At 40.1% G+C, this 26,306-nt stretch overlaps 1 protein-coding gene across 2 annotated transcripts in view; it reads left to right on the top strand.

The window, feature by feature from the left end:
* Nucleotides 1-26,306, top strand: part of glis1b (GLIS family zinc finger 1b) — a 98,301-nt gene that overhangs the window by 51,615 nt on the left and 20,380 nt on the right. The window contains exons 4-6 of one of the 2 annotated variants that reach the window (XM_084722993.1): nucleotides 16,025-16,186; nucleotides 19,927-20,025; nucleotides 24,324-24,468. In XM_084722993.1, coding sequence (XP_084579119.1) covers nucleotides 16,025-16,186; nucleotides 19,927-20,025; nucleotides 24,324-24,468 — 406 coding nt within the window. Of the gene's footprint in view, nucleotides 1-16,024; nucleotides 16,187-19,926; nucleotides 20,038-24,323; nucleotides 24,469-26,306 lie in introns of both variants that reach the window. The other variant, XM_084722992.1, reaches the window with a different exon arrangement.

The following is a 26,306-nucleotide window of genomic DNA, read 5'->3' as shown; positions in this document are numbered from 1 at the left end:
AGAATCTTTAACACTTTAAACAATCCTTGAAGAACTCTTTTCTCCAACAAGAGTTTTTGGGGTAAAAAGGGTTCTTCATGGAAACCCCTAGTCTTACAAAAAGCCTTAAGGAGTCGTCTCTTCAAAGAAAGGGCTCATCATAAGCAAATGGTTCTGGGTAAAACTTCAGCCCTTCAGGAAGAACCTTTTTCGGAACCCTTATTTCTAAGAGCGTAGACCCGATTCCGGAGCAACATCCATCCCCGGCTGCTTTCACATCACCCACCAAACAAGCAAACAAGAAGGACATTTATACACAGCGCGACCACTTCTGTCTCAGGGCCACGCCACAACCCCAGCATGACAGTATCCCTCCAACCAGTCAGACCCACACTGCAGCGCCACAGCAGACTAGGCTAGACCTGCAGCTAATATATATGAGAAACTGAGTTGCTACCGTGCAAAATAAACACTAAGAGAAGTATGGATAAATTATGTAGCGAAAGACGTGTTTACGTTAAGGGTGTCAAGTTTAAATTATGCACTGCGGTGTTCTGTGGTTAGTGTGCCGGGTTTAATTTGAATGTTTGAGAAAAGCAGTGAAGGCTGGAAGAAGCGGAGCCAGAGAGGCAATTCAGCTCCACTGATGTCATCCCAAAAAATGACATTTTTTGCCCAGAATTCATCACAGGGCATTATGCATGACAAGTGATTTGGTATGCACTGAATGCGGACTTGAGAGCATTTTTGAAGCATTAGTGGAGCCGTTGCGCACACAACTCGAGTGTTTGTTACAAGTCGACCAAGCTGTCCAAGCTGAGATTTGTGTGTGTTTACACTGTCGAGACCTTCAGTGTGCTTTCAAATGCCCACCAGAGAGGGAGAGAGTGGAGACAGATCCAAATGGAAAGATCCAAGTAGAATATTGAGGCGTGGATTGTGGCATTAAATGGCACATATATCAAAATACTGAGCCTTTACCAAAACCACATAGACTGTAATGATTGATAATGAGAGAGAGGGGGGAAATTACCCAGAGAAAGACAGACAGGACCAAAAATCTTTAGCAGTGGGACATATAAGGACACGATACACAGAATGATCTAATTTGTTATTAGTCTATTTTATGATTGTGTGAGCCAGCAGAGCTGGTACTATAGGGACTCTGATATTTAAGCTCGGATTTACCTCTCCCCTGTAGAGTTTTACACCCCAGTGATCTCTAACTGTCTCCAGAAAGAAGCCCTCTCGCTTTCTGTTTGCTTCTAAAAACATCTGTTTCACATTCAGCCTGTTCAGCTTCGGAATTAGTTTAACATTGATGTAAAAAGGTTTATGTGGGGTTTAGACCCAGATTGGTTTAGTTATTTGGGCAGAATTACAGTAGAAGTAAGAAGCCTTTAAGTCGGAGCATATCCTTTAGTTTTTCCTCTGTTCTTCCAGCTTCTCATAACAGCGATCTTTCATACTGGGTCACGTAGCAGCTGTCATTTTAACGTAGATCAAGCTGCATCCTCGTCAGGGGCAAAACAAACAATACAGCAGTATCACCAGTATGCCAATTTCATTATGAAGGGCACAAAGCCAAGAAATTTAGATCAGGGTCATGCATGATTTAAAGTACAGCCAGGAAATACATATTGTATATGGGGAAAAACGGTGCATTGTAATGTGCCTGCACTCTAACTGGCAAATTGTCTGAGGCCAGCGAGTACCAGGCTTGGACTCGTATTACAGCGAACGTAAACATATGTCTGATGAGAAATTTGAAGGAAATATTCCATAAATATGAAAATGTTTACCGAAGAATACCAGCGCGTAGTGGAACCTCAGGATTTTTGCCGATGGCGGGTTGTTCAAGCCCGTCATAATTGTACAGGAATGGGGAGCGGTTTTGTACTCAAATAAATGTGTTTTCCTATAGGACAGTGGGCACAGACACGTTAGCGTGGACTGAATTATTGAATATGAATAGAGAACCATACACTGAAATGTGGTGAATTGATTTATTGAAATGTGAATGAACGGTGACATGCTGGCCGAGGACGCCTGAACCTTGATTTGACTTGACACGTTGAATGTCTAGCACAGTCTGATATATTGCAACCAGCCGTATCCACAGGACTGGAAACTGGACCCTGAAACCCACAGAGAGCAGAAAAGAACACAACCTTGGCACGCTGAGGAGTGAACAAATCTAGGGGCACCGTGGCATCTCAGTTGCACCACATTTCTTGGGCAGCTGCTTTTTTACCCAGAAGGCTTTGTGGTCTGGTCCCCCTCCAGAGGGTTGCATAAACGCACTCTCTCCCCCTACACCCTGCGTCTTGAGTCCTTGGGCTGGTGTTGATCACAATGCCATGTTGACCTATTGTTTAATTTTGCTGGCATGTTTTCTGTCTGAATACTATAGTCCTTCTGGCATCAAGGTATTTGGCTTGGCAGCTCAGTGGACTTCTGCAGTGTTTATTTGTTGTCACGTCAGAGTTATAGAGTCGCCCAGTGTATGCTACAGTAGGCGTGAGCCTTTAGACAGCTGTGTCAACTCTTGCCTTGTGTGGACAACGAATCGTTTGCCAAAAAGGGAGAAGGGCTTTTATTTCTTTACCTAACAAGTCTCCAAGATACAAGAACACTGTGACTTCAATCGTGGTATTCATCAGGTTGTCACAGAAGTATTTGAAACCAGCGGGCAAGACTGAAAAATTCATCCACCTTTTCATCTGAAATCACAAAATGGGAACGCAAAAGAGACAACTATCCCTTCTTACATGTAACTGGACATAAAAGTATGTTGTTGGTTATAAATGTATATTAGTATGAAATATTATTTGACCATAGCAAAAGGGACAGTTCACCACAAAATCAAAAATGTATAATTTCCTTCTTACCTATAATCTATATTCATCTAGATTGTTTTTGCCTTTTTTAAAATATGATGCAGGGGTCCTTTGACCAAAAAAAAAAAAAAAAAAACTTGTAAATGCTCTCTTCTTCTCTCAGACTTTTCTTTTTGGGGATTTGGCATCGATAGCTAGTCATGGGAGTTGAGACCGGCCAAAATTTAGGGGAAAAGTTTCACAGCTGTAGACATGGGCTATTTTAATCCTCTTTTTCGTATTTGGTGTATAGGCTACACATTTTTACAATTGGAGAATGTAAGAATCAATTTAGAACTGCAAGCTAAAATTTTAAAAAGAATAACCGTTCTTTGTTTCCATCTAATTTTTTTGGGCCACGTGGGCGCCACTGGAGAAGAGCAAATTTCCAATGCAAGGAGGTGAACAAATTAATGTGTTTGATTCTGAAAATTAAACCAGGAAAACATCTTAAAACTCAATTTCTCTAAATATATATACATTTACAATTATACATCCTAAATCTTACAAAGAAATCTAGTGAAGCTCTCCGTTTTTGTTTTGTTAACGTAACCAAAGCTAGTATCCACTCCTCAGTTGAGCTAGCGCAGCAATAATTATACAAAAAGCAAACTGGAAAATGCACACAGGTGTGTATAGCAACAGAAAATAAACCTGATCTACAGTTGTAAAACAGGAGCAGAGTCTCACATTATTCACTCTTGCACACAAATCAAATTAAATCAGCAAGGGAGAAGGAAAATAGCGGTCAATTGTCCCTGTAGAGCTGAGATGAGCTGTCACTGTCTTGAAACCGGTACTGGCAATACACAGGTCTGTGTGCAAATTATTATTACTATTTATTTGGACAAATCATTTCTTTGTATTTTTGACTGGGACAGATCAGATTTCTCCTGGTTGCATTTAATTGAAAATAAAATTGTAGTATTGGTATTTACATAAGCATGAAATATTCTCTGACCACAGTAAGAATCCATAATAAGTGATGCACCCTAAAACACTTTCACCAAGATAAAAATCAGCTACTGCCAGTATACTTTGGTTTTCTGGATTGACGTTGTGGTTTTGCAGTGGATTTCTTTCTTTCTGAAGCATGAATGGTTAATATCAGGAATTGTTGTCAGAGCAAGGGCGTCTTTCCAGACCTGTGGCAATGTCCAAAGATGCCAATTTCTCCATTTCCAGCAGCCTCAATAGACCAAAATGCAACGCAATCGCCAGACATGTTGCATTTCGAGTGAGTAATGTGACACAATTTCTTTTTGTTTGTACAATTTTCACTCCAAGGAAATTACAGCAGAAGGCAAGGTAAAGAGATGAAAAGAAAGAGCTCTTTCCTTTCTTGCAATTTACAGCTGACGGCATGGAAAGCTTCAAATATATTTTTATGTTTAGAGTGAAAGAAGAGTAGCTGTGGAGGAGAGAGTCAAATGAACGGCTAAATACAAAAGTTACACAGCTAGAAAGTCTGACGTGCGAAGTCAGAGGATGGAGAAAATGATGGATGATTGTGATGATCCAATAAAAACTTCACTTAATAGCACAGGCCATCATCACGTTGGATTACAGTATTAGTTTAATAGTCTGACAAAAGAGCAATAAATTGGATCAATTAAGCATAATCTTATTGTCATTACTGGCTGTTGCTGAATTGGTGTCTATCGTCCCACAGTGGCGTCAATATAAAATGGAGTCATGGAGCACGTTGAGGTATATAACACCCCATTGTATGGCTGGAGCGAGAGGAGCTTATTGGCAGGACGGTTTAAAAGAGAGAAAAGCGAGACAGAGAGAGAGAAAGAGAGAGCGAGAATAGATGCAGGTGTGAGTGAAAGGTGCTGGACAGATTGAAGCCCGGGTGTCAGAGGACGCCGTAGCTCATGGGCCCGTCAAACAGGATCCTGCATTGACTGCCAGTAACATCAGTCCCGGCGCCGGCTCGGAACACAGATCATGTTTAGGATTTTCATTGCGTAACCCCCAGTCTGTCTTTTTCATGGCGGGTTCGGATTTCGTGAATGGGTTTATAATTAATGCCTTGATGGTTACTAATGGCTGTGGCACTGGAAGCTTTGTATTGCACTCTAATTAGCCTTTATAAATGGTTGGGACTGGTAGTGAGAATAAATACACTGTCTCGAGACTTTCACTGAATGAGAGGTCACAGGATCATGTGTCTCCACACTAAAGTGAACACACCAGATATCCAGTGGTTACTAGCCAATATTCAACTGCACAATAAGTTTTTCTTACTGTTTTAAGAAGCGTAGCAAGTTCTTGCTCTGTTCTTAAAACAGCAGTCACATCAAAATCTAGTGACTGTTCAGTTTACTATTAATGGAAGTCCATGGTATTTGTTGGCAGTCACAGAAGATCAAAGACTCTCTTATTATAAATCTAAAAATCATTTATTAAATCATGGATAAACCAACGCAGAGAGTCGTATCTGGCTGTGAGGTGCAATGGAAGCAGGTATTGAATTTAAATCTCATCAACAGGTCATGTGACCTGATTCTTATTAGTCGTAATCATAGTGCCTCAGACTTTTTTGGACAGTCAATACCAAGGACTGCCATTACAAGTAAGCTTTGTTGTCATTAATAATTAATACAATACAAAACACATCTTTTTCCTAGTTTACATTTTATTTTAACAATACTAGAGGCACGTAAGTTATGTGAAACATTAATTCATGAGTCATAAACAATTTAAACTAACAGAATAATTTAACAATAATACTCTTGCTTGAAACGGCTGCTCTTGTCAGCTAGCCCCTTTTCAACAAATGGTGCCGCCAAACAAAACAATGTCAAATGGTGTTTTATTACTGCTAGTCGAAAGACTAACAAAGCAGACAAAACCAATTCATGAGAAAGTCTGTGAGCTTCAGAGACGTGGTGCACAGAACATACATGGTTGATGCTGATAAATAACTTTTTAATCAGTTAAATTCTCACTGTAATGGCAGGTACTCATTAACATCCTTACTTCCAGCACAAGCCAAGTCTAAAATCAATACAGTCACTTTCAGGAAGAGGCTGCATCAGGTAAAATTTAAGCTACTACAACATTAATATTTTGTTGATTCTGGAGGCCCCTGTGGACAAAAGCAGTAGTGTTTCCACCATAACAAACACAGAATCTAAAATAATATTAAAGAATAATCTAAATCAAATCTAAATAAAATAATGAATCTCTAACTCACTGTAACTTTGCCTGGAAAACACACAGGGTCATTCTATCTGATTTCAAGGAGAATCTGACCTGGTGGCAGCCATTAAGAATAGAAACTCACTGATCGTGTTGTTTGCTTATGTAGCTCGTATAGAGGCATCAGTATTAAATTTAGACCATTTCATAACCAGTTAAAAACCAGTTGATTAAATATGTGTCTTGTTTTTATAACACTTTGTATATTTAATAACAATTTATGATGCTTAAGGAAATAAAATCACTTGAATAAACCATGAAATTGTGTCAGTGAAGCAGATTTAAGTTTTTTCTTACAGCAAATGAACAATAAAAATGTTTTCAGAGAGTTTTTTTCCCTTGTGGCGCAGGACTAAAATATCTCAGAATAGCCAATAAAAAGGAAGAGAGGCTTTTGTACTTCTGCTGCACGCCAGGGGCCAAATATCCTGCAAGCACTCTGCATGTTCAAATATACCTACTATGGAGCATTGATGTAAGAAGACCTACACAATGTTAAAATGCCAAGAAGCTATTCCTTCAACAGATAGATGAAGCCAACAATGTGACAGATTGCATGTCTGAAAGGGTCAGAGCATCAATTGTGCAACCTGCTGTTGTACTTCTGGTTTTGTTGAATCCAAACACTCTCGCTGAGAGGCATTGATATGAACGCCATCAGAAACGTGATCCAACGTTTGTTAGAAGTAGAGTCTGTTTCAAAGTGAGCTCTACAGCTGACCCCTGTTCATACAGTTGAGTGTGAAGCATGTCTGCGTGAAAATGATTTCTTGACACCCCGAGCCTTTGCCCAGAAGGAAAATTTAATATTCTGGGGCAACAGAAGAATCGAGCTGGAAGTCGGTTTGGTTCTCCTCCGCTAACTCTGCATGATAACACACAAGACATATCCTCTTCCCTGTCAGTCTGCTTCACCTCTTTGAGAACATGACCCTGTTTTCCTCTTTCCCTCAACCTGGTGAACCGGTAAACCCCAGGCTGCCCGGTTAAAGAGGAAATCACATCTTAGCTCTCTAATCTGATGCAGAGCTGGTAGACATTTGAATGAAGGCCTCTGAATCACAGCAGGTTAAGTGCTTCCATGAAGCCTCACTGTGTTGTTGTGCAGCCAGGCCTCGCGCTCTGCCAGGCCTCCACCGCAGGAACAGGGGTTCAGCTCCATCACTGCACTTCCTCCTCAATAGTCTGCGAGAGGAACAAACAGCTGGGCAGGCTCATTATGTGAGCAGCCTCATTTAGTCATCATAGGAATGCTTCCTGTTGTGCCATCCACATAGTTTTTAATCTGGCCCCCAAACTATTCAGGCATGAGTGCGAAATGGCTGTTAAGAACAATTTCTTTAGTCATTTACATGACTACTTCCTCCCACCAATTTATCGGCTGAGCTCTTGTTCATTCGCATCTGGACAACACTCCCTCGCTTTTAGTCATTTGCTGTGTGTACTCATATCTCACCATCCATAAATCTAGGCTTCCCAAAAATTAGGCAAAGTGCAGGAGACAAGACACTTCATGGAAAAACAAAGCAACCATGTGTGAATTCATTTGTCTTCTGCTCTGAGAAGAAGAAATAAAAAAAATCCACCACTATCTTCGATTCAAATTAAAGCCCTACTCGCAGCAGAGGCTGGCTGCTAAAAGGGTCCAGCTTCACAGTGGAAATGATATATGTAAACTATGTAATGCGAATGTTTTAGCAAAGCTGTGTTTAATTTTGTATCCTGACGAAGCGCATGAGAAACCTGCCTCTCCTTAGCTGTCTCGTTGAATCATATGGATATAATTTCATCCATTTACGTTTTTTCTGCTCTTTGCTGTGGTTGCCACAGGGCATTTGGAAGCAGGCAGATTAAATGCACATGTTCCTCCCATCCGCAGCCGGGGCACTCTGCTCCACAGCCTCCCCTCCGAACAGATCCCGAAGTGTTGGTGGTTTTCCTCGTTGGTCAGGGCAGAGAAAGACACCTTGTGATAAACCAACTCATTCCCCCAAACCGCTTTTTTCATACTTATAAAGTTATACAAGCTGCTTTTGAGTATTGGCACTTTAAACATGTTTTATTTGGCTCTTTATTTTACTCTTTGCCCTTCGTCATGTCTGTCAGGCTTGGCTGTGAAGGAGCCTGGATGTATTAGGTAAAACTAATCACAGTGGAGAATTGGTGGAGGCTGCTAGGCTCTGAGAACTGTTTTTTCTTTTATGGGGGCCCTCTGAACATGAGTAATGGTGAATTTCATGCTAGTAAGCAGCCGAGCAGTTGAATCCCATCTCCCCATCATTAGTCAGAGGCCTGAACTACAATTACTGCCCAGGGCCAGAGAGATACATCAGTGCTGAAGGAGATTCCCTCGCGTCTGTAGCAACCGCAGAAAAGCTCGGCTGTCAGGAGTGAAAATCCTAAAGCTTATTCTTAGGGGAAAAAAGACCTTGGCTGCAAGGACCTTAGTCAGATTTTTTATTTTCCAAAGAACCTCTATCATACGACTGATTCTTCTTACGCCATTCATTAAAGCTTTTAATCAGATTTTTGTCCTACACGTCAGCAGCCATATTTCCGCCCAACGCTCCTCCATAACGGCTGGTTTGTTTCCATCATGCGCAGCGCCTGCAGGTTGCTAATGAGCCGCCGCATGTGAGGAGGGCCGCACACTGCTGCCTTTTAGCCCCGACACTGTTTGGCCTTTTCCCTGCCAGTCAGGAGTCATTTCCCATGAAGGCCTCAGGCGCGCTGCACCTCCACTAGCCTGCATGCTGGGCCCATAATCTGTCTGTTGTGATCAGCTGCCTGTCCACCCTTTCAACCCACTCTCGCCCCCTTCGGCCGTGTCAAGACCCCGCTGTCATCCCGAATGTTTACCGAGCTACTGAACCCCCTCTACTCAAGAGTGAGATGGTGTCAAATGGGGCTCAAATCCCTTCATGCTGCCAGCGCCGCTCCCCTTGTACGGCGATCTGCTGGTTTACCTTAGACGGAGGTTTCAGAGAAGAAAACTAAACATGTTTAAAGCAATTAATGTGATTAGCGATGTCTAAACTGTTTTCATAGATAATATCAAAATCAGTCCTGTGTCAGAAGTTGCAGCCAGCACAACTCTGTGTTTATGCCACTTTACCTTTGAGTTTATCACTTTCTAAACTATTACTATGAAGGTCATCATTGTATTTCTAAAGGTACAAGCACCCCAAAACAAAAATACATATTTTTCCTCTTACCTGTAGTGCACATCGTCAGTATTTGTGTCTGTATAACCAGTACAATTAAATTAAGATGTATTCATATTCAAATAGATGACCAGAAGTGGGCATGGCTTATACCAGAAGTCAGGTTAAATCACGCAAATATTTTTATCTAACCTAATATTAATTAGCATTAAAATGATTTAGTATTGGCATATAATTAATTATTATAAAAATCACATTTTTTATCTCTCTCTCTTTCTGTCTCTGTTTTTTAGCTAAACTAAACTTTATGAACTGTGTGAAGCCCACCACTACCTCCCATTTAAGAGGAACATATTGAAAATCATAAAAAAGATTTTTTTTTATGAATTGGAAGATTCTGTTTTGCGTTGGAAATAGAAAGTAATCAGTTAAGATGTAAGATGTATTTAAGCTAGAGCTGCGACGATTAATCAATTATTAATCAATAATGAAATTATTCACCAACTATTTTGATAATCAGTTAATCAGTTTGAGTATTTTTTAAAGAAAAAAATCTAAAAATCTAAATTATCTGATTCCAGCTTCTTGAATGTGAATATTTTATGGTTTCTTTACATTTGAAGACATTACCTTGGGATTTGGAAAACACTGATCAACATTTATCATAATTTTCTGTCATTTTATTCACAAACAACTATTGATCGATTAATCAAGAAAATAACTGACCGATTATACAACTATGAAAATAATTGTTAGTTGCAGTCCTAATATAAAATATCCATCACTTGTAGGAAATAATCTTGGCGCACTGAATCAGTGATTGATTAAGGTAGATGCAGTCTTTTAATTACGCTGCTGTAATCATGGAGCTGATCTTTCAAGGATAAGAATAAGATACTTTGGATAGATTATTTGTGCTTTCCTCAAAAACATATTTGAACTTGGTTTCATCCTGTACTATTTATTCATCTAGATTGTTTTGGTGTGAGTTGGCAAGTTACCATAGAGATTTCTGCTCAAAGCGCCAAAAAATACATTTGAAAAATTCAACAGCAATGTCTCTTTCTTTCCGGAAATCATGACATGGTTACACAAGATAATCCACAGACCTTGTTTAGAGCAGGTTCATGTAGGAACTACTTTTTTTTCTGCTTAACTACTCCCACAAACTGTATCACCATGCAGAAAGAAAAATGCATCTACTCATGGACGCCATTCATGTCCTGTCTCAAATATCAGCCTCTCATCCATGAGTAGATGCATGCATCCTTCTGTATCGTGTTTTTTTTTTTAGGTATTTTTGGCACTTTTTGTCACCACAAGCCAAGTGTCATCTAGTTCCGTTATATTTGAGAAAACGCTGACATCTCCAAAACTCTGCAACTCACACCAAAACTATCTAGAAGGATAAATAGCACTACAGATGAGAGGAAAAATATGTATTTTTGATTTTGGGGTGCACTGTCCCTTTAAGTTTGGTCAATCTAGTGGGAATCAAACCCATAACCTGGGTCACTTTTGTTTAAACACCAAAATAAGACCACACATAGATCCTTCAATCTTCAGTAGCAGTGCTGGATTTTACCTGCACAGCTCTGCACGCCCCAAACATCCAAACCTAAGTAGTAGTTTTTGACAATCCATGAACTCACTGAAAGAAGTAATTTTAACCAGCAGATTGGCCACACTAAAACTTCTAACTGTAGCATAAAATTTTTCATGCAGGGTTCTGGGTAATGTCCATGCCTAGAGGTGGCAGTGCCTATTGGTTTCCCAGCAGGCAGGAAAACCTCATATTCAGCCGTCTCCCTGCTAGTCCAGCTTCCAGAGTAATAATATGCTCGACACGATTAACACGGTTTCCTCCACGGACCCGTAACTATAATTTAGCCTCAAATTTGTATTGCGGAAAAGAAAGCAATGAAAGAGTGATTATTCCCTTATACATAAATACACACATTTGGCACGTCAATAATAGCCGTGTTTGTTTTCCAAACTCAAATGCTCGGCGCCGTGTTTCAGCAGTCAGCATGGACCGTGTCTGTCATGACTGGTATGGCAGTGTGGATGTTCCTCTGCGCTGAGATTTTTATTAAACTTTCCCACCCTCGCTGCGTCTCTCGTTTCCATCCGAAATATTTGATTGGCATGACTTTAGAATAATATGTTTCCGCTGTACAACGCTGTGAGATGTGAACTCTTAAAGACATTTTCCATGGTTGCATGCTGATGCCTGGACGCTGTGTGTGTATGTTGATGAATTGAGGGTTTTTTTTACTCATACTGCATTCCAGTCCTTGCCTCATTTTGACTTTTGTGCTGCTGTCTAGTCAAAAAGTCAGTCATATGGTCATGCTTTTCTTCTGATTATGTCTCAGTCTCACCACATAATACACAGGTCCAAACATAGATTAGGTGAATCCTAATTATGCCACAGTCTTGTATGTTTGGCTGTGTATTGAACCTGTGTCTATACTACATTAAAGGTTCAGTATGTAAGATTTATGGGGCAACAGAATATGGCAGAATGGAATATTCTTAAGTATGTTTTCATGTGTGTAATCACCTGAAAATAAGACTTGTTGCATTTTTGTTTCCTTAGAATGAGCTGTTTATTACTACAAAGGGTGCTGGTCTTCTTCCACTGAAGTTGCCGTGTAGCACTGCTATGTTTCTACACTAGTCCACAATGGACAAATCAAACACTGGCTCTAGATATTCTGTGTTTCTAGGCCAACATAGGTTTTCCTGCATGCTTGAAGAAGGAGAGTGAGACAAGGTGTTTGCAATTTGAAATCTCACCTCTAGATGCCACTAAATCCTACACACTGATCCTTTAAAACTGTCCACTATCAACACTTATGGTTGAAATGTTTTGTCAGATTCTTGTTTACTTTTTCTTTGACCAGACATTTCTTGATTTAAACCATAATGTTGGATATAATATACACATATATTTAAAATACACAGGGCTGTGATGGAATTTCCCTTGTGGCTATTTAGGTTGGTTCAACAGAATGGTATGCAGTATTAGTGACATTCTTTAGTTTGTTTTTGCACATTAAGTTATGATAAATGAAGTCATTTACATTATTTATCATAAATAAATTTATGATCAATGAATTTGGTGCAGTAACACTAAGTTTAATGTTATCTGTGGATTGGACCTTACTGTCCAGAGGCCTGGTCTGAGCAGAACTGGGCTCTTTTCATATAACAAAGCTAACGCAGGTCACACTGCAGTATAACCTCCCACAAAAGCTACATGAAAAAAGTCTCAGTGTCATCTGACCTAGTACTCTCATTGTATAGTTGTTTTTTAATGAGGCTTAATGTTCATACAGTTTCTGTTGACTGTCCAGCACCACGGCCTGTGGGAGTAGCAACATTATCAGCTTAACACACTAACGCTGAACACAACAGGTCAACCTACAAAATAAACTGTAAAACAACATAAAACAGCAAAACTTACAGCTTCCAAGTTTGAAGGTGAGTCATAAACAGCCGATATCGTTCCATCTTTAAGCTTGAACCATCACCAGTCCTCATATTACATGTCGAATTTTTTTGAAGCATTGATGAAGTGTAAAACGAGAAGGGCCTCACTGCATGCAAAAAAGAAGACATAGACATTGCAGTTGTTGCCTTTTTTTGCCAGCCCCTGCGGTTCTCTTGTCAATAGTGGGGTATTTCAATATTGCAGTTAATGTGACAGATCTAGTCTCTGAATAAACTCGGGTTCTCAGTTCCACTTGGACGACACCCACATCCTATGTTTTCCTGCACCTATGTTTACTCAGTTTTTTTGTTTCAGCTCATCAACTTCTCAAGCTTAGTTTAATCTGTTAGTTTGTTGTAAAAAAAAAAAAAAGTTGGGAAGAAATATCTGTCTGATCATGTTGACAGGATACTTTTGTTTCCAAACTCATTGGCTCAAAGGTCTTACAAACTTCATGAGGAGCAGTGCGTTGTGTAGCCATAATCGAGCAGATTAAGACTCTCTTACTGAGCCGCACAGGTACATAGACCCACAGATCAGCCTGGTCACCCAACACGCCTCTACCATGGCTGGCTTAGGTTTCGCCTATATTAAATGGAGCCTCAGTGAATAGAGGGCCCTGCCTGTGCTGTGTGAGTGAATGAAGGAGACCAGGGATGAGTACTGAGCCTAGATGAAGCTGAAGGCCCATTAGAAGAATGGTGTCACTCTCTCCTTAGCCGTAACCCGACCTGTTGTCAGCAGGCTTCACTAAAGGTCAGGCTACAATGGACAGTAGAGACCGCAGCGCCCCAGCAACAGTTTGCCATGAAGTTGCATTTTAACTGAGGCCAGCTCAGCCCTTTGCAAGAACTGGTTTTAGGTGAGATTTAAGAGTAGAGAATCTTGAGTTTAAAGTCTGAGTTGCTGGTACCTTGTTTTCATCTAACTGAATGCTGTTTCTCAGTGTTTTGAAACACGTTTAGGTTATTTTAGTTGGATATTTCTCAAATTTCATTAATGATAAAAACAAAGACTTTGTGTCAGCATCAGACATCTTTTAAAAAATAAATTAAATTTGAAATAAATAAATTAGAAGAGTGTCCTCAGTAGAGTACAGACCTCCATCAAGAATATTAATATTCCTTTGTAATTGTCAATTGATTAGTAACTGTAATTTAATTACTCATTTTTTTACAATTACATTTATTTTGTAATTTAATTGTATTTTACCAGTAAATGTTACTTGTTACTCCGCAGCACTGCTAACAGGTAAACCTTGTTTTAGCCTAACAGTGATGACTTGCTGCCCAGAGATATGCTTGCTGTTTAACCACATGTTTGCATTCGCATATGTGTAGCGTTAATTTCTGAGGATGATCCCAACCATTGCTCCAAATGAATGCAGGACATGCAAAGCAGCCAAAGTGTGTAGGGGTGCCTAAGGGTGCGGATGCATACACATAGCTAACAACAAGTATATCTCCAACTTAAAAGGAGTGAAGAATCAGCAGTCAGCATTGGTTATATGTAGGCTATATATTGGTTTTTTAATGTTTTTCAAAAACTGTGAACCATCACAACTACAAAAGATAATTGAGCATACAGTCATAAATGTGCGCAAAAAATTTTAGGCTGAGTTGTCCAGTAGAATGCAAGATTAGCTGTGGACAAGCTCCACACACACACTCACACATACACTCACACACACGACCAATTTCATGATCTCCTCTGGACTTACATCTGATGGAGATAATAAGCATCAAAATCTCAGTATACAGCACAGACATGCATCGTCATGTCATCTTTTCATTCATTCAGTGCATCAGATTCAAACATCAGAATCATGCCACGGTAAAGACTGTACCGAACAATAGGATAGAAAAATTGTGTTTCAAACATCGTCATCAGTCTAATTGTTCTAATCATCACCTCCTCTGCTGTGGCCTGGGTTCGATTCCAGCCCGCGGCACTTTGCTATGCGTGGACCCTTCACTCTTTCTCCTGGTTTTCCTGTCTCTCTATGGCTGTTCTGTCATAGTAAATGCACAACTCCACCCCCAAAACAATACTTATTTGCTGTAATGTATTTCACCAGTTTCTACAGCCTATTACTCTTTTCCACCCCTACCACTTTTTGTTGTCACCTGTACTTTTCCACCTATCCTCCACCTCTCTTTTGGTGGTGGCTAGTATTGAGTCTCCCAAGGCCAGTTAGGAAGCCAAATCCAAAAAAAAGAATATAACGCTGTTGTAGTGACTGAGAAAAATAGAGAATTGAATAGCCACGGCTTCAGACAGATTTTAATTTTTGGTCGAAAATGGCTCTTTTGTTATTTAAGGTTGCAGACGCCTGTCATAGGTGAAGGATGTCAACGTGAACCCCTCACTATTGTACCCTGTGACAGTTAGGCCTCACTAATATTGATGTTAACGTACTGCTGAATACCTAATTGAGATTAACCTCAGGTACACATAAGAGTAGATATAAGTAACATTTAGCTAAGCTTCTCATACTCCTGTACGCCCATACACTTAGTGACTCTTTACACAGCAGCCCTTGTAGGGCATCTTGACATGGACTGCCTCATCAACCAATCAGCCGTGTTTTCTGTGTAAGAGCAGGAGTGGACATGCGAGACGTCTCATGAATCATTCACGTGTTAACAAATCTGTGGTGTTCATTGGCTGAGTGGTTTGGATCAAATGGGCCAAGCTGGGTCGGATATGAGCTTGTTTACAGTCACTGTCACCTGTCAGTCTAATGCACTATACGCTGCAGACCACTTATCTCATGCTATGCATTACAGCCCATTAACCGCCACTGCAATTTAGCCGCAGCGGCAGCCTTGAGGCAGGTGTACTGTCACGCACGCCGCTGTCTTTCAAGTGGACGTGGTTTTCAACAAAGGTCCTTGGATTGGCCGCGTAATTCAAGAGCCATGGAAAAAATGCTTGCGATTATACCACCCATGTTCTTAAGCGTCTCTCACTTTTCCATAGCTGGTGAATATGTGGTGTAGAGTGAACTCCTCCAGCTGTGCGAGTGATCAAGGGACTGAGGGAAAGAGTGGGACAGCTTCTTTCTGAGTCACAGACGTACACATATACAGAGCCCACATTGTACCAGAATTTGCCAGCTTTTCAATGATTGATTTCTTTTTTCTGTGTGTGTGTGTGTGCGTGCATGTGGGTGTTTGTTTATTTCCATGTGTGGTCCTGTGCATACCTGCCTGAATGTGGCTGTCTTTGTGCGTGTATCTGTGTGTGTGCATGCATTCCTCTGTCGTGTGTGTGTGCTGTCTCCTCCACAGTTCGAGGGCTGTAACAAAGCGTTTTCGCGTCTGGAGAACCTGAAGATCCACCTGAGGAGCCACACAGGAGAGAAGCCGTACCTGTGCCAGCACCCTGGCTGCCAGAAAGCTTTCAGCAACTCCAGCGACCGCGCCAAGCATCAGCGCACTCACCTGGACACGGTCAGAAACCAAGTCTCTGCTCTGTCTCACCTCCCCATGTCGCTCCAGAGCAGTTTAATGTTTAACCTGTCTCAGGCCAACAGTTAAAATTGTCTGGGTGGTCGCTGTGTTGCACTAAGGATGGCTGCATGAAATTAACAATAAATGTTTGCATGTGTCAGATACAAGCTGCATTTAGTTTCTACCAAATCCATTCAGGGATTAGATTATATGCAAAATTAAAATATTAGTTTGTGGATAACTAGTAATAAATGCCAGTCAGTGTATGTGTGTCTGCTATGTGCTCATACTGTATCCCGCCATCACTTTTACACCCCTATTAAAAACTGCACCACCGTCCAAGTCTCAATGCCTATTTCCACATCTTGACAGTGTTAGACTTTAATTTGCTGTCAGTCAGTGAGCAGTGTGGCATTCTCACTCTCTGTACACTGGCAGTGACACGACACAGATCATTAAATGATCAGTTCCATTAGGCCAAGTCGCAGCTCGGGCCGTAACAGTCTTGGATTAGAGCAGCGAGCTCAGACAGAGCTTCGCCTGTTTCTCTGACCTGTGTAAAGAGAAGGAAAGGTTGAGTCAGCCATTGCTGCCACTCGTCATGTCTCAGTAACCCCACCAATACCTCACTTTATCACCATCCATCTGCGCGCCAACACAGCAATGAAGTAAACAAGTTGTTTTCCTCAAATGATGTACTCAGCTGAGGTATTTGTTCTTTCTTAGGCTTAAGGGAACTTTTTTCCTCTACATTTTTTAAGTAACACCTTTTGTGAATACTATCTAGATGTTTAGATAGTAGAGCTCCAACAATTAATTAGTTAGTTGTCAACTATCAGATTAATCACTAACTATTTTAATAATTGATTAATCAGTTTAAGGCACTTTTTCAAGAATAAATCCCCAAATTGTCTGATTCCAGCTTCTTAAATGTGAATAATTTCTTTTTTTTTCTACTTATCTATGATAGTCAACTGAGAATTTTTGGATTGTGGACAAAACAAGACATCATTTGATGACCAAACAACTAATTGATTAATCTGGAAATTAATCAGCAATTAGAATAATCATTGGTTGCAGCCCTACTAGATTGTTTAAGATAATTTGTGATGGGTCCCTAGAAGTGTACACCTAACAGCCTTAAGCCAGCCAGTCACAAACGCAATAACATATGTCAATCATTATTTTGGATAGGTCTTTTAGGGGGTATTTACAGAAATGCAATACAATTTTTTAACCTAAATTTAGGTTTAGAGAAGCCTGTGTTTATATAAATCCAAAACTAAATTCATCTTAATGTTGATAATAAATGCTCTGCTCCCATAGAGCTGTATTTTGTCCTGTTAATTAACTTTTATTTATCTTCCCCCAAATCAAAACATTTGTCCCAGAGGTCTTTGCAATCTGAATATCTGATGCTCTCTGTCTTGAAACCCTTGATTAGGTCCCATATGTACAAACAAAACTCCAAACAACTCTTCAACACAGTTTTTTTTACCTTTATTTATTCAGGGTAGGTTCACTGAGAGTGAGGCTCTGTTTTGCAGTAATTAAGTTCATTTACAAGCATTAGCCACCATCTAAATGCTAGTAAAATATACAGGTGGCTGGTGGATTTGTTTCACTCACCAGCCTAAAAAACAGTGATCATCTATTGAGTGAGCTGGTAAAATATGAATATTAACCAGCCTTTTGGCTGGTGGACTAAAAAGTTAATTCTGAACTCTGTTTACGAGATTATTAACAATATGGAACCAATATTTTTCCTTAAAAACTACTACTAGAGCTTTAAAATTGTTAACAGTTTCCTTATGTTGTGAGACTGCAGTCAGTCTTTTTCTTTGACATGGTGGAAAGAACTTTTCACTTTTATGTCCTTCAGTCTACCTCAGTTCAGAGAGTTGGATGGAGTCTTTATGAGCAGGTACTGACAAAGCCAGAAAGAATAAAACATCGGTGATGTTTAGCAGGTAGACAGAGTGCTGTAGTGGCACAGGGTGATAATTTTTTAAATCAAGTTACTGTGAAATTCACCACTTTCTGCAAGACTTTAATTGAAAAACGATATTCATTTTGACCGTATTTTTTTGTAATATTTATATTTCCAGAATATTTCCCCCCTGTGTTCCCGTATTGGCCAGCCACCAATGCTTCTGGTACACGAAATAGTAAATCATTCAGAACTTTTACCTAAGTTGAGCTCTGAATGCAGACTTGTGTTATTCTATCAGTTAAGGGTTTTCTTCCACCACCCACTCTTTCCACAGTAGGACAAATGATACAGCTAATCTGGGACCCCGATGCTTATGGCTTCACATTAACACCCCGCTAAGACATTCCCTGTGCCTGCCCAGCTGCCTGCGCTGCCAAAAACACTTTGGGGGAAAATCATTTTCAAGCTTTAATGATATTTATTCTACACAGAAGTTGTGCTTGATTTTTTTCACTCGAGGTTCTGCGCTGTATTGGGTGCGTTGCTTGGCAAAACAAACATGGCGGAGATGAGTGGCACTGTAAGCGCCTTGCAATAACAATGGCTTATTTACAGAGAAGGTTGAGGTATGGAGGCAGAGCTAATAAAGATGTGTATCCCCTTTCACTTTAATGGCCAACTTATATTCCTGAGGATGAAAGAAAAATTGCCGTGAGGGGAAAAATCCCTCACTCAGCTAGCTACATGCTATATTTGCTTGGTTAATGAGAAGAATGTGAAATGATGAGGAAACTCCATGACAGTGCAGACGTTTTACAGATGTCATGTCTGCTACTCTAATCTGTCTCCTTACAACCAGTCTGTTTGTCAGCACACATGCCCACTAGACTGACTAGACAGGTTTGATTAATTATAACTCTTTATTAGTTCACAAAATCAAATGTAGAAAAAATCCCATTATTCCCTACCATACTTATTAAATATTAGCTGAATGTTTTACTGGGTTTGTACGAAGTCTTGCAAGTTTGGAAAATTCCTTTATCTCCAAAGCAAACTATGTATATTTCCCCTATTCTCATTTATTTTACCAGTTTGTCGTATTAACTTTGATTTTATGTTTTGATCTTGATTATTTAATGTTAAATATTAAAATGTTTTTGGTTTGCATGAGTGATTGTGTATATGAAACACCAGACTATGTTGAAAATCAAGCATTTGTCAAGGAGCATATTCAGATTCAAGCATATTTCTAACCTTGAAAATATAATGGTTAAAACTAAGCATTTGCAATTGCATGTATGGTAGCAATTATAGTGAGGTTTTGAAAGTCCGGGAATTTTTGGTTTAGGTACCTTGAAAGTGCTGTTGAAGCTGTACGAGCCCTGGTTTTCATATCAACCGTGTAGTAGTGATGTTGTCAGAACCAGGAAAAGACAGCCATTACTGCACTGGGAGGAAAAAGGTGGACAGATATATGTGCTACAGCAAGTGGAACAGAACATAGACCATTCCTAAATTTAAAAAAAACACTACAGGGAAATAATTTGATATTGGAATATTTTATAATGGATCTTATCCTTTTTCTTTTTCATGCTTTTTTCTTCTTCTTCTTACTTCAAATTCTGTCATTCTCAGCTGAAAGGTAGGACTTTAACTTTGCCTTTACTTCAACAGATTTCAGACTTACTGTTCTGTTAATTTTTACTCGCTCACACCTTGATTTCCTGTATCTCTGTCCTTAAAATACATGAATTTACTTGTATTTCACACTTTAAACTGATGTGAAATATTTTCTGTCTGCTCGTAGAAACCATACGCATGTCAGATCCCCGGCTGCACCAAGCGCTACACAGATCCCAGCTCCCTACGCAAACATGTCAAGATCCACTCGGCCAAAGAGCAACAGGTGCGTAGAAAGGTAAGACACCTTTGACAAGAGAGGAACGGATGGATAAAAAGACTTAAGTATAGCAAAAGTAGGTTTTATCAGTTGCTGTAAACACACCAAACAGGTAGTCAGCTGTGAGTCTCACTCCCAGGACATCACATCAGAAGTTTTGGGTTGGTAAAGCATCCCGAGCACAACAAAATAATGAGAAAATAAGAAGGTATGAGTGTAGGACAGGGTCTCTGCAGACTCAGTCGCCACCACATGTTTCGTGGGTGATGATTGAAAGGGATTATGAGAAAATCCTGCATAGTTTGCCTGTAATGGTCTTGCAAGAAGTAAGTTATTTGTTAGATTTCTGTCACTTGACATTTGCAAGTTCCTTGTTTTTAGTAAGGTAAAGATATGGGTGGTTTTGTCTAAGTATCATGTGGAGCAGTGTTTCTCACAATGGAGTACTTTGGAGTACTGCAGAAGATATGTGTGGTAAGTTAAATAAAAAATGTAAGTTTGATGAAACCACATTTGTTTTAAGTGTTCCTATTTTCAATGCAATCGTTAACTGCAGAAAACTCAACTGCTGTAAAACTTCATAGAAGAAGAAAGCAGCAAATGCAGTTTTGTTCACTGTGAGCGGGAAGCCAGTGTTTGATATTGAATGACAGACAGGAATCAAGAAAATTTATTATTTTTGAAACGTAGCAGTAAGACACCTAAAAACACAGAGGAAGAAGTGACAAAGAAAGTGATGGTACAGCACTGTATTGTACCTCTTTTTTATTCTACCAAAAACGTTTTGGGTTGTTCAGGAGGTATTTGGCCGAAAATTGTTTCAAAGGGAGCCCATTATTGAAAAAAGTTTGAGATCCACTGCCCTGCTGAAGAGCTACTGAGGACCTTTTTCTTAGTCAGCTTCCAGCGCAACTTAATTCAAGGTAGGGCAACATGTTTTACAAACAGACCACTTTATGTAGTCTCTCCTGTTCTGATGTGCATTATCCACAGATCCATCTAGTTGGTTTAATTGAGGGGTTTGGGAGGCCGGGGTGGTAGAGGGGTGTCTTTGAGAGTCGTTTCTCCTACAATAGATCAGGTTTGACCACATTTCATCGTGTTCATGGTCAAAAGCCTGTTCTTTCCCTGACTGGAAGCGGGTAAATAACAGAGAAAGGGCTCATTGTTGTGGAAGGGGCTGGATAGTGGCAGGCTGGATGATGTGTTCCTTTGCTTAGCGTCGTAAAGGGAAACACATGTGTGCTTGTAGCATTGTTAATAAGCTGTGCTGTGGAATACCCCAGTGGCCAGATGTTATGGACAAATGTCAAACAAACGCTCTTACTCCACTCTTGGAGCAGCCCGCAGAAAAACTGTTAGGAGTGTCGCTGTGGGGAAAACAGAGCCCCAATTACATGTGATGAATGTTTTGCAGGGCGCTCATGAGGATCCCCAGAAGGACACGCACACACACATTTACTGACGTACGGTATCTGAGTGTGAAATCATAAAGTTGATGATGCCAGCTGTGAGACTATTGAGCAAAACCACACTGAAAAGTTCGATCAACCTTGATTTCAGTGGCCAGATAGGTCTGAAAAGATGAAACTCACGCACAGATAAAGTTATTATCTGTCCACTTGGCTCATTACACTACTGTGGATGAACTCCGTGGGAATAATCGAGGGTAGAGAGGATTGTTGTGATAATGCTGAAGAATGTTTCCACCCACAGTCCAACCATAAAATCAAAATGTGGAATTGATTTTCATGGAATAACAAAGGGTGGATTTGTGGATGGATGGACAGACAGGCAGGGAGACAGATGGGCAGATTGATAGGCCTGGAATGATGAAGGAGAAAAAAAAACCTTGGTGAACATCAACTTGTCATCTTTCTTTTAAAGATATACTTGACTTGTCCTGGTCCAAATGACTCACAGCAACACTGCCAGGTTTTTATGCCTCTTGGCATCATAAAGTTATCACTTCTTACAATTAAAAGATGTAACAGTGAAGATCACTAATATCACAGCATGAGAAGCCAGCTGCACCAGCTGTTGTTCAAACTTAGCCTAGTTATAATGCAAGTGTTGACTAAAGCTGTCCACTGCATAGTACAACTTAAGTCTACTTGCTTTCGGTACTTCTATTTCTTTTTCTCCTGCAGACAGTACCTCTTCAACTTAGATGGAGCTGATCATCATAGAGACATTATTCCAACAGCTGGGAAACAACACACATGCATGGGTTCTTTTGTCTTGAGAAGCTAGAGCCTTTATAGTATTTATGAGCTGTAATCTGCACTGTACATTTATTGCCAGAGTTACACGTTCACTGCACAGCTTGTCCTCTACTTTCCTTCCGCTGCCTCAATCACTACACACACCAAAAGGATCCACTCTGCTTTTATAACAGCTCAGCACTTCATCAGTAGACCACAGTGTGGATTTACGGCGCTGCCATTTTTGAGTGACTAAAAAGTTGTGGTCGCTATTGATGGTAACTTGGCTATTAAAAAATGCCGGGGTTGTTGCGCGACCAAACAGTTGTAGTCTGTAATGTTTTCATGTAAAGTTTTAGCACTGGCTCTGCTTGCTTGAAACTCTGACTGAGGTGATGCCAAATAAACTACCAGGTACTAACTGTAGTGGAGAATCTTTTTTTAAAAAGCAAGTCGAGTCGATCCACACCATGCAGTGACATGCTGCTTAAGTGAAAGGTTCTGCATGGAAGAGGTTGCAAACAAGAGGTTACAAATGAGTTCTTACATAGAAATTCTAGAAGTTAGTTTGTCCTAAATATGGACAGACAGTAATTGCCAGGTTTATGTACTGAAGGCAGCATGATGGCACTGTGGTTAGCACTTTCGCCTCACAGCAAGAAGTTCCTGGGACTTATTCCTGATTTGAACTCCAGACTTTCTGTGTGGAGTTCGCATGTTCTCCCCGTGCTTGCGGGGAGAATCAAAAACATAAAATCTCCAGTCAGTAACCCTGACCAATGCACTGGGTTGGAACTGGAGTTAGTCCCCAGGCACTGCAGAAAGGCTGCCCACCGCTCCTAATGCTAGGGTGGGTAAAATGTATCTGAATCTCATTGCTCTGTTACGTTGCACTTTGTATGATTGTATATGTGACAAAAAAGTTTACCTAAACCTTAACTGAACCAGCTGACAAAGTTTTGCTGATGTATATCAGTTAAACCCTTTAAATTAAAGAATAATAGAGATCATTATACACGGTCTCTACATCTGGTCTAACACTTAATCAATGTTTGAACTTCTAATAATTATATAAAATTTTAGATGTTAAATGGCAATGTTGTTTGGGATTAAAATAACTGGATATTTGTTCAGCATAATTAAGAATATTTCACCCAGTGTAAAATTGTGGCTCACTGATGTGTTTTCTTAATTTGTGGAGAACAATGAAGGTCTATTGAACAGAAGAATGGCCTAAAATCAGGCTTTTGTGGATGAAAATTAGATCTGTTATAGCAGATCATATCCACTGCTGCTTATCTGATATCAGAGTCAAAGCAGATGCCATCAAGCCCTTAGTAGATTCCCGATTCTTGAGTCAGTGTCTTGATTCTGGCACACCATGCTGTATTACACACTGCTGGTCTGACATGTTGAAATGTCTTTCTACCTTCTGATAATCAGCTATAGTCCTGTTGCCATCCCTGTTTTGAATTTGCAGGTTTTTTTAAGGTAATTCTGATGAGTAAAAGACGTGGTTGTTAGTACAGTCCTGGTGTGTACCTCGGCAGCTGTAATGTTTTATTACAGAGAAATCCACTGATGTATACAACAGAGGTCAGCTGTTGCACTGATCCATAAAGCAGATGTCCCATTTCTTCAACTGATACAACTTTCCTTAGGTTTAGATTTCTTCTGTGTGGCGTGTGATCGACTCTCCAGCTGAAATGTGTCTTCAGTTGCCCCCATTACTGTTGGCAGTGAGAGAAACAGAAGCAATCTCACGTTGGCTCTGAGTTGGTACATCGATCACTTACCCGCAGTGTCCGAGGCCAACGCGTGACTCAAAAAGGAGTGTATGATCTTCCCCGTGGTTCCCCCTGACTGAGAATGTATTCTCATTTGCTGAGTTACTGTTTCAAATTAACAGTACAATCACGTTATTGCAAAAAGAGAAAACAAAACACACCCCACATAGGGTCCAATCTACAAATAGACAAAACTGGAGCTGTGTATTGTTCTTAGGTTGTGTAATGTTGCAAACCAGATGGATTTCTCTTGAAATGACTCATCATTTCTCGTAAACATTTTCTGTCTATTCTAACATTTTTTGATAAACAGCTCCGGCCCTGTCCTCACCTGGAGCAGGACGTCCTGAGTGACTGTCTGTCCATGCAGCACCTCCAGAGCTCCACCTCCTCACAGCAGCACCTCTACAACGGCAAAGATGGCCGCTCACCTGGACTGGGCCAAGACATCTTCACAGGTGCACACAGCATGCTGCTCTGTAACCTTACACCCTGATAATGTAACCTCTTATGAAGGCTTTGAGTAATCCAATACTTGTGTCAGCAGCAACATCTCATGTCTTTGGTCTCTAAGTGTTCCCTCCATATGTTTTTTCCTCTTAAATCATTATAGAGACATTGTAAAGCGTAATTAAATGCCACCCACTCTGGAGGGGAAACAATTCATCACTCACCACTGACTTGTACTGTGTGAAGGTGCTGTCTTGTCACTTTCCATCTGCTAGCAAATAACAAAAAAGCTGTTGTGTGGTCGAGTGCACCACCAACAGGGTAAAGAACCCAGAAGTGAGTGTTTATTAGCTGCCAAACTGAAAAACTGAGCCTTTAAGAAGACAGAAGTGCCTACAGACAATAAGACATTAGGCATCAGCAGACAGAATGAGAAAACTGTGGGATCCTGACTGCTTAAGTGAGTGTTAGAGATGCTAATTTGGATGGACAAAGTGCAGAGGTTGAAGGTAATGCAGCAATGAAAGGTCTGTTTTTGATATTTGTTAGGTTACAGTAAATGATGATCGTACTTAGAATATCAATATTTCAGTTATGGCCATCTGGATAATTTTTCCAAGAAAGGTGAGGTACGGAGAATGGACGATGAGATAAACTGATAATATTATGTTTGCCAATTCACCTTTTCCTCTCTGGTGGACATCTTGTGCATAGTGTGCTGTAGCTAGATAGCAACAGGCATTCTGCTAGCGTTGCAGTTCCTGATTGAGTAATGTGCAACAGATCATTTTCCTCTCCCGTGAGAGTATGATGCATTGCACACTATCTCTATTGAAATTATATTTGCAACATTAAATAATAACAGAAAAATCAGACCAGGAAATACATTAACCATTCATTGTTATTCATCTTTCCATTTCTCTGACCTTAAATCCTGGTGTTTGTTGTAGCACATGCATTAATTTTCTGCCCTTTCTGTCCACATCTCACTCTCTGCTCCACATCTGACATCTGTCAGATAACTGCTGCTGTAACTGCTCACTTCTAACCCTGAATGTAGTGAAGTAACAGACTTTTCCTGGATAGTTCATGTGTCCCCAAGTCATATTTTTGTCTCAGATTCTGGAAACTCTCCAGCTCTTCTTTCAAAGGCACGCCAAGCTGTAGTTCCCTTTTCTGCCCATTGCTTGAATCCCTGTTTATACTGAGCTGGTTTTAAGTTAATATTGTACACTACTAGGGCTGGGGATCACCTTTTATCGATTGAAATAACCCAGTACCAAGTAATATTGAAACTTCTCCGGTCAAATGATGCCTGTATTCAATCCTTTTGGTACCCGAATCTAGAAAAATAGCTATTTTTATAATTTTGGTCAAAGCAAATCAACGCAAGCATTCTTCATAAAAAGAATATTCAAACTGAATAAAATACTCCATTGGTCACTGTAAGGATACTGCTATTATCAGAATATTTTAGATGATACCCAGCTCTATACACTACTCATTTTAACACAAAATGTCCAAAAATACTTTTTTTATATTTTGAATCACAAATACTAGATGCACCGATCAACTGGTGACCGGTACTGGCTTGATTGCAGCTTGATCACCCATGACTGGTGACCAGCCGGTCAGTGTCAGATATTTATATATCTGTACTGGTCAGATTAACATGCACGTGCCACATAAAGCACACAGGAATACAGACAGTAACAGCCATATTTAGCAGCACTGGTCACAGCCACACATGTATATTACAGCATGTCGGCTGCATTAAGATGAGTGAGCACATCTCCACTACAAATCTAACAAATGCTGTTATTTAAGCCACATTAATTTTCTCCTG

The sequence above is a fragment of the Lutjanus erythropterus genome, chromosome 7, assembly GCF_056507025.1.
Source record: "Lutjanus erythropterus isolate fLutEry1 chromosome 7, fLutEry1.hap2, whole genome shotgun sequence".
NCBI classification, from domain to species: domain Eukaryota; kingdom Metazoa; phylum Chordata; class Actinopteri; order Lutjaniformes; family Lutjanidae; genus Lutjanus; species Lutjanus erythropterus.
This window is presented reverse-complemented; position numbering and strand designations above follow the sequence as displayed.